Source organism: Hyperolius riggenbachi, chromosome 7 (genome assembly GCF_040937935.1).
Source record: "Hyperolius riggenbachi isolate aHypRig1 chromosome 7, aHypRig1.pri, whole genome shotgun sequence".
Classification (NCBI taxonomy): domain Eukaryota; kingdom Metazoa; phylum Chordata; class Amphibia; order Anura; family Hyperoliidae; genus Hyperolius; species Hyperolius riggenbachi.
In genome coordinates, this window is record NC_090652.1 from 126,412,439 (window position 1) to 126,421,556 (window position 9,118).

Consider the following 9,118-nt stretch of genomic DNA (forward strand, 5'->3'; position numbering starts at 1 on the left):
TTTAATTTATTGTTTTTTCACCTGATCTTTGTGCCTCTGCTAAACTGTGCAGTGCCAACAGGATTTTGGGAGGTCTTTTTTTAGCTACAGTAACAAGCTTATATCAAAATGCAAATAACAGAAACCTCCTATTTCAGATAAGATAGGGACACTATGGCCAGAAGGTAATAGAAGGTAATTGAATCCCCCCTCCTTGTTAGCCTGTTAGCACGGTGGGGTAGTGGTTAGCGCTCTTGCCTTGCAGCGCTGGGTCCCCAGTTCGAATCCCCCCAGGTCAACATCTGCAAGGAGTTTGTATATTCTCCTCATGTCTTTGTGGGTTTCCTTCAGGTACACAGATTTCCTCCCACATCCCAAAAACATATAGATAAGGGAATTAGCTTCCCCCTAACTTAGCTGGGTTAAAAAGCAACACCCAAGAAAAAGGGCAGTAGTGATGTCACTTTTGGCATCACATAGAAACAGTAAAGATGGAAAGCAGCAGAAATATTATTTTCTTTTTTTTATCACATTTTTCTTAAATCTGACAGTGAATACTAAAAACAACAGGATAGGTAAGCTAAATAAATAGTTTCTTATTAGATTATTAATTACATTTTTTCAGTTAATATGGATTTTCATCCTACTTTAAAGGACACCTGAACTGAGAGGGATATGGAAGCTGTCATATTTATTTTGCGTACGTACAAAAAGGGCGCCCGGACAAAAAGGGTGCGGGGTGTAAACGCTAATTAACAATTAATCATTAATAGCGTTTATAAAAATAGTGTGCTATATTTCGTTTACAAATAATGTTTAACAAATTTATAAATCATTAAATAATGTTTATGAAATCGGCAATTGTGAAAACTTTAATCTTCCCTGTTTCAAAAGTGAAACTTAGAATTACGTTTATTAAAATAACGATAATATATGATTAATTGTTATAATTGTATATTATTGTGAATAACCTTCATTTATGGTTTGTTCTTATAATAAAATCTGAAAATATTCTTTATAACGATGATATAAATATAACTACGTTCGTAATAAGTGTTGTAAAACATTAGTAAATATTACTAAAATTGTAGTAAAACTATACCTAAGCCTACTCTCACACAGAACCCTCCCTGTACCTATCCCTAACCCCTAGACCCCCCTGTTGGTGCCTAAACCTAAGACCCCCCTGGTGGTGCCTAAACCTAGGACCCCCCTGTTGGTGCCTAAACCTAAGACTCCCCTGGTGGTGCCTAAACCTAAGACCCCCCTGGTGGTGCCTAAACCTAAGACTCCCCTGGTGGTGCCTAAACCTAAGACCCCCCTGTTGGTGCCTAAACCTAAGACCCCCCTGGTGGTGCCTAAACCTAAGACCCCCCTGGTGGTGCCTAAACCTAAGACCCCCCTGGTGGTGCCTAAACCTAAGACTCCCCTGGTGGTGCCTAAACCTAAGACCCCCCTGGTGGTGCCTAAACCTAAGACCCCCCTGGTGGTGCCTAAACCTAAGACTCCCCTGGTGGTGCCTAAACCAAAGACCCCCCTGGTGGTGCCTAAACCTAAGACTCCCCTGGTGGTGCCTAAACCTAAGACCCCCCTGGTGGTGCCTAACCCTAACCACCCCCCTTAGTCATCGCTTTATTATGTGGATAATAATGTTTTACAAATTGTGACTCCAAAAAATATATTGCAATTTACATTACGTACTGATCGCTTTATTTTGTGAATAATGTTTTAAAAACAGTAAGGTATAAAACTTTAAATAATGTTTTAATTAGTTAAATAACATAAATATGTTTAGTATTTTTATAAACGTTATTCGGCACTGGTGCATTTTATAAACGTAAATCACCACAAGCTCAGTTATAAATCATTAAACATCTCCGGGCGCCGTTTGTAAACTTTATTTAGCTCCGGCGCCCTTTTTTCCTGCTCCGCGCCCATTAAACGTTATTTATTATGGGAGTGAATGGCGGCGCCCTTTTTGTCCACTAGCTGCCTGCGCCCTTTTTTCCCAGCTCCATTTATTTCCTCTTAATCAATGCAAGTTGCCTGGTATCGGCACATTAGCAGTGTAGTGCCACGGAATCTGTTGCCATAATGCTTTGCATGCAGTGCACTACTGCATAATGTGTGCGTTAACAGTTGCAGTGAAGCATACTTTGTACTGTATGCTTCACTGTATGTGTTGCACTGTACATTTAATGTTTGCTGTGATTTTCCCCTCCATTGCATTGCAATCCTACTTTTGCAACATGTGCAGCACAACGTCACACTGTGAATGTAGCCTAAGAGCTCAAACCATTTCCTAACCCCTTAGCTAGATAAATCGTGTCCTCACACCCATCCCTGTGCCTAACACTACCATCTGCCTTATCCTCCATGTAGCACTGTCATTAACCTCTTCCTGCTTGTGTAGCTGCAGGTTCCCTCCAATGATAACTGCATGTTTGTATCCCAATTTCATACAATGCCTCAACATGGCTCTGCAGGAGTCATGCTGGTTGGCCAGTTTTACCACCTCCATGTAGTATGAGGGCCAACAGATTTTGAATACTAGGAGCAGATTGCATAGGTGAGCACTCATACTCCACAGAGGTGGTAAAATTAACCAATCATTGGCCAATCAAAGATGCAGGTGTGTTCCAGGCTAAACTACGGTGCAGCAGCTACCATGGGGCGTAAACGTCTGAATGCCAGAAGTGTTTTTCCTCCAGTTTCTACTCACTTTGTCCAATTGTTTTACTTACAAAATTCAGATTCTCTCTAATAATGAGCACAACTGAATGCAAATTAAATTAATTTATTCACCCTCATTGTACTTATATGACATAGTAAAACCAGTGTACATGCTGTACCACATACTCACCCTGTCCCAGTGTACACATGGTATTACATACTCCCCTCACCTGTCTTTTCTTCCGCCTAGGTGACTTGTACACAGAGGCTGCAGAAGCTGCAATGGAGGCCATGAAAGGAAGGCTGGCCAATCAGTACTATATGAAGGCAGAAGAAGCCTGGGCCCTCATGGAGGAGTAATCGTCTGACTCAGAGCAAACACAATGGCAGCTTCAGCTACAAATCCTACAAGAAATATATTTTGTATTTGTTACAAAATGAGTTTATTGTCTCTGGATCCTCTTGCTGTTTGTTTACACAGAGACCAAAAAAGGCAAAAAAAAAAAAAGACTATTTTTATTAGTTGTTATATGGAAAGACTGTCTGCAGATCTAGCAGTAAGACCTGTCTGTACTGACTGTTCACAAGCACATTTTTGGGTAGATGTTCTAAAGCAGATGTGCCGTGAAGTGGTGAGAAGGGGTGTTCACTGCATACATCCCATCATGCGCAGTTCCTGTTTTTTTTTCAATCCCTGGCATGTGATTGGATGTTTGACGTGAGCACACCTTTATGCCACTGTCTTTACTGAGCATCCCTTTTAGAAACCACTTGCTTGTACCAATGATCACAGTGCTGTCCTTTGCTGCAGGGATTTACTACTTCTGTCCTCTGCTGCAACGATATAGCAGTGATCACAGTACTGTCCTTTGCTGCAGCAATATAGCAGTGACCACAGTGCTGTTCTCTACTGCAGCTATAAACTAGTGATCAAAGCACTGTCCTCTGCTGCAGTGATGTAGCAGTGCTCACAGTGCTGCACTGCAGTGATGTGCCAGTGGTCATAGAGCTGTACTCTGCTGCAGTGATGTACCAGTGCTGTCCTCTGCTGCAGCGATGTAGCAGTGGTCACAGTGCTTTCCTCCACTGCAGTGGTGTTCCAGTGCTGTCCTCTGCTGCAACGATGTAGCAGTAGTCACAGTGCTGTTCTCTGCAGCAGCAATGTAGCAGTGGTCACAGTGCTGTCCTCTGCTGCAGCGATGTAGCAGTAGTCACAGTGCTGTCCTCTGCAGTAGCAGTGGTCACAGTGCTGTCCTCCATTGCAGTGATGTACCAGTGCTGTCCTCTCCTGCAGAGATGTAGCAGTGGTCACAGTGCTGTCCTCCACTGCATTGATGTACCAGTGCTGTCCTCTCCTGCAGCGATGTAGCAGTAGTCACAGTGCTGTCCTCTGCAGCACCAATGTAGCAGTGGTCACAGTTCTGTTCGCCGCTGCAGTGATGTACCAGTGCTGTCTGCTCCAGCGATGTAGCAGTGGTCACAATGCTGTCCTCCACTGCAGTGATATGACATGATCACAGTACAAAGCTCAAAAAACCTCACACATAACTGCTGACCGGAATCCCATACACTCAGAGGTGTATTGGCATCTCTCAGGAATACAATAGGGTTATGCTAATAGATTTTTTTTTTTTTTTATAACTTTGGACATTTTAACAACAGTGAACAAATACACTTGAAGTTAAAAGGACAGCTCAACACATCAGATACTTCACGTTCAGAGTACTGACCATCAGGATGAATCTCCAGTCTTGTTCCCCTTCTGCACAACAGTGGTGAGATCTCACAATCACCTGCTCAACTAAGAGAATCTCTGTCCTTTGTGGATCTCTCATTCATTGTAATTTCTGAAGAATGTAGTTAGGAAACTGAGACTTCTTTGAATGCAGCAGAATATATAGGACTCTTTAATACATTGTGACACCCCAAGTCTGCAGATTCATTAGCCGTGTCACAGGCAGATTTATTGGTTTCTGATCACATTATCTGCGCAGTTTTCATGCTGCCTCGTCCACGATTGCTTGTGTTTATACATACCGGTATATGTAGCATATAAAGAGCTTGTACTTCATATATGCAAGTTTTCTGCAGTGAGCCCTGCATGCATCAGGTGCTACCTGTCCGCTATCACTGAAACTACTGGAGGGAGTTTTGCATCCCGCCACGCCTTGGAAGCTGTGCTTTGGCTGTTGCCTGCTACCAGGATATAGGTGCGTTTGTATAAGCTTGAAGGTGGATAATTTGAACATGTATTTTTAGTTGTTTTTTTATGGGTAGATTTGATAAGCTATAAGGTATTCTGCAGAGACTGTCTCTATCTTCTTAACATTTATAGTCCTTGAAGGGGTCAACCTGTATATTTGCATGACATTTTTGATGCTGTGATGACATGATGATTACAGCAGATCCCAGACTTTACTGTCCTCGGAACCACAGTTGGCGTTGAGATATAGCGGGGATCATTTACTATTGCTGCAGTAAAAATAAAAAATCCTGATTGCAAATTCAGTGAAAAAAAGTGCCCTGTGCGACCCACAAAAAGACACCAGGAATTCACAAAGTGACTCCTGGCAATTGTTAAGGAGCTTTATGGTCCAGGCAGCGGCTGCAGTGATTGCCAGTAAATAGTTGGCGTTGCTGCTTTTGGAATATAGTTTTTATTAGGTAAAATGTTTATAAAACATCCTTTCAAGCTCCGTTGGATTTTTCGTAATAAATATTTATTTTTGTATTTAAATGAGAATACGGCATCAACCTCTTCCCTTCCAGAGACTTATTAAGCAACATGGTTGGTTAACCAGCAGGGTGCAGTGCTCCACCACCTGATCAGCAACCATGTGGCTTTTAACATTGTGGTAAGGAGCACCTTACTAAGTGTGTGTGTGTGTGTGGGGGGGGGGGGGGTCTTCTCCTACCTTGAATCCTTGTGCCCCAAAAAGGATGTTGAGGCATTAGTATGGAGGGCCTTATGTTGCCATTTGGTCAACCCCACCCTCCCTTAGTAAGGGTTTGACATGATAGCCACACCCACCTAGGTAAAAGGACCCCATAACTATTTACAATGAAGGGTTTAGCATATAAAAAACATTAACGCCATGAAAAAAAAGTTTCAAACCCAACTGGTTTTAAAACTATTTTATAAAAATCCGGCATTGTGATCCACATCAATTTTCACTTTTTTTTTCCTTATCTAAATGTATCCTTGCTTGATGGTAAAATGGCACTCTGCTGTTGTCCCCAAATGATCAAATAAGCCCAGCTGTGAGGATGGTGGAGTGGCTTTCTGCAATCAAGGAGGCAGAAATACTGGTGAAAAACATAAGAAAAGTACATTTGAAAATAGATATGGTTTACCATTCTGGATTTTAATAAAATTAATTGAAAACTATATGTTTTTATTTAAAGTGTACCAGAGACAGAGAGAACAAGAGGATGTTGCTTACCTGGAGCATCTTCCAGCCCTCTGTAGTCTGTCAGCTTCTTTGGTGTCCTCACAGTTTGCTCCGTTGCTGTCACCCCCAAGTAAAGCCTGTGGGCTACTGCGCATGCACTGTCTCTTCAGGCGCCCCCTTGATCGCACTTCCAAGGCCGGGAGTGCTTTGCACATGTACAGTTCATTCAGACTAGTAACTGCATGCGCTGAATGCTTCTGGCTACGGGAGGGCGATTGAGGTGGCACACAGCCCGAAACAGTGCATATGCAGCAGCCTCTGGGTTGTGGACTTTAATTTGGCCACAACACATCAGACCAAGAGGACATCGAGGGAGCTGACCGACCACAGGGGCTGGAAGAAGCCCCAGGTAAGTAAAAATCTTGTCATCATCATCTCAGGTTTACTTTAATGTTTGCCCAATGTTAAAAGTGATGTGTGCTGGTATTGGTCAAGAGGCAGAGCCTCACAACACTAGCTTCACACTCCGGGCCACCCAGCCAGAGTGGGAATGGGGAGAGGACATCAACGCTGTTTTTATTTTTGTTATTTTCCTCTGTCCCAATTTTATACATTGTGCATGCATGTGTCCCGAGAAAAAGGATCACCAAGGTTTTCACTGCACAACCATGAAATTTTCATAATAATTGATGCAGGTCGCCTGCAGCCTCAGCAGTGTGATGCCTGGCAATGTATAGGGAAACAGAAATTGGTGTGTTCTTTTCCTTATTTATTTCAGTGGAGCCAGTCCTGGCTCCTCGTTTAAAAAGAGCTGGGAGACTCCACATTTTCTTTGAACTAGTATAGGATTATATAGAAGGCCTTGTGACATGTTTTGTTACAATTTCCCATTGGCGGCTTCACTGAAACTTTGGAATTGCCTCTTACATTGTTAATGTGCCAATATATGCAAATATACCACCGTCTCTGAGCTCTTGAGCCATTTGCAGGGGATGTTTAAAGTGTTTATCTTTTGGCCAGACTTTCCATTGCTAATTAGCCAGACTTAAGGTAGCAAGCTGCCTTCTCTGGCATTTCCAGATCTGACATACAGAGTATTGGTGGGATGGCGGGAGCTTTCAGGGGCTACTCAGGTTCAATTATCCCTTTTTTTTATTTATTTATTTTTAAACAAAGGTTAAGTTTTGCTCTCCATCCCAGTTTATGGGTTCTCTACCCTGCTGTGCTGATCCAGTGGCCTTAGCTGCTGTAGTCACCACATACAGTATATGTGGGCTTGTATATGTTATATGTCAGTCCTGCATTTTTTTTTCTCCTCCAACCCAAAGTACAGTATCAGGTGCCTTTAGTGTTCGTTTTATTAATATACCAGCATCTGGATGAGGTGTCAGTTAGAGATGAAGTCTAAATTCACTGCTGTTCCTCTTGGTGATAGTGAGATGACAGTTGAATATTTACTGGTTCTGGATGGGTAACGAGACAGCACTGGCCCCTTTTAGGGAATTTGTATCTCTATCTCCTTCTCTAGTGGATTACTTTGCCTAATAAGCTCAGTATCTACAGGAACAATACCCACAGGTTTACTACAAGGCTTCTGCATGTATTGCATGTATTTTTAACAATGAGGTGGTGTTTTGGATAGAACACTGGGAGGGTTAAAATCACAGCACAAATATACAATATCACTTCCAGATTACTTCCTGATCCATAAGTGGTTTTGTCTCTGAAGAGACTGGGGGACCCATGGCTTTGTTTTGTAATACTCCCCTTGAAGCCAGTGTATACGGTATACTAGCAGAACTGTGCAGCACACTGCTCCTCTGACAGCTCCTCTATGCCCCTAATGCCCCCTGGATCCTCTTCTGTGCAGTGCAGGCCCCTGGAACAGATTTAGGGCTTTGTGTATGCGCCTGGTTCATTAGTGTCACATTGTGGTTTTCAAAGAGGGCATGTTCTACTCTGCTGTGGTTGGATTCTTCATTTACAGTGGCGAACACAGTATTGTGTTTTGTGTACACAAGGCCTTTGCTTACTACCCCTTTCTGTGAGTACCATTCATTTATGTTCCCTGGATGCAGACTGGAGCATTTATGGATATGGTAAAAGCAATGCATAGACCTTATTTATTACAGATTTGTGTATAATAGTGTTAAGGCAGATTTAGTGTATTTGAGTGCTGTACAGACACGTCACTAGCGTAGCTACAGAGCTGGGAGGAAGGATGATGTGCAACACATGATGGAACAGGAAGGAGTAAGGAGGAAAATAATGTGTTGGGCCTGCACTTGGCCGAGATGATTCGACACACCGGGGGGGGGGGGGGGGGGGGGTCAGGGGCTGCCATACACACACACACTAGATTCTCAGCAAGGCGGGTGCCTCAGCAGAGAACCATCTAGCATGTGTACAAGGCTTAAAGTGTACCTGTGATGAGGGAACAATTTTACTTACCTGGAGCATCTTCCAGTTTCCTCCCGGTCTGCTCTGCCTCCCCACTCCAAAAACGTGTAGATTGGTCTGCTTTCCCCCTTCAAAAGCTCACAGACTGGACTAGTTGCAGTACTGTGCATACGCATCCCGAGCTGAGCATGTGCAGTATCCCGCGATGGGCAACCTTACAGAGTAGCACAGATGAGCAGACTGGGTGGAAACCAAGGAACCTGTAAGGCCATGAGGCTTGAAGAAGCCAGAGCTAAGTAAAATAGAACTTGTTCCCATGTCTCAGGTACATTTTAAGGTGACTTATAGTTGTGGGGTGAATTTGAAGGCTTTGGTGAATTCCTATCAAAATCGTGCAAAATATGATGGTGCCATTAAAAGTAGTCCTAATAACATACTATCATCAGGAAATGGTCTATTTCCTCATCTCAGATGTCCAATAATGAATAAGAAATGTAGATAATGTCCAATAATGCTTAAGGATAACTGTGAAACCTCACCTATTGGCATGAAGAAATCCATGTTCCCCAAAACTGTGTTGTTGATGTCAGGGTAGTTTAGGATAAGTGGTAATATAGTTTTAAATCGCAGTAATGGCAAATAAATATTGTATATACAACATCTCTAGCTTGTGG

General features: G+C 42.8%; 1 protein-coding gene across 4 annotated transcripts in view; it reads left to right on the top strand.

Annotated features, from left to right (window-relative positions):
- The window catches only part of EEF2K (eukaryotic elongation factor 2 kinase), a 135,563-nt gene extending 127,213 nt beyond the window's left edge, over nucleotides 1-8,350 (top strand). For all 4 annotated transcript variants that reach the window (XM_068244617.1, XM_068244619.1, XM_068244618.1 and 1 more), the window contains one exon: nucleotides 2,903-8,350. In XM_068244617.1, the coding sequence (XP_068100718.1) occupies nucleotides 2,903-3,012 (110 nt within the window). In that variant the 3' untranslated portion in view covers nucleotides 3,013-8,350. The remainder of the gene's footprint in view (nucleotides 1-2,902) is intronic.
- The last annotated feature ends 768 nt before the right edge of the window (nucleotides 8,351-9,118 follow it).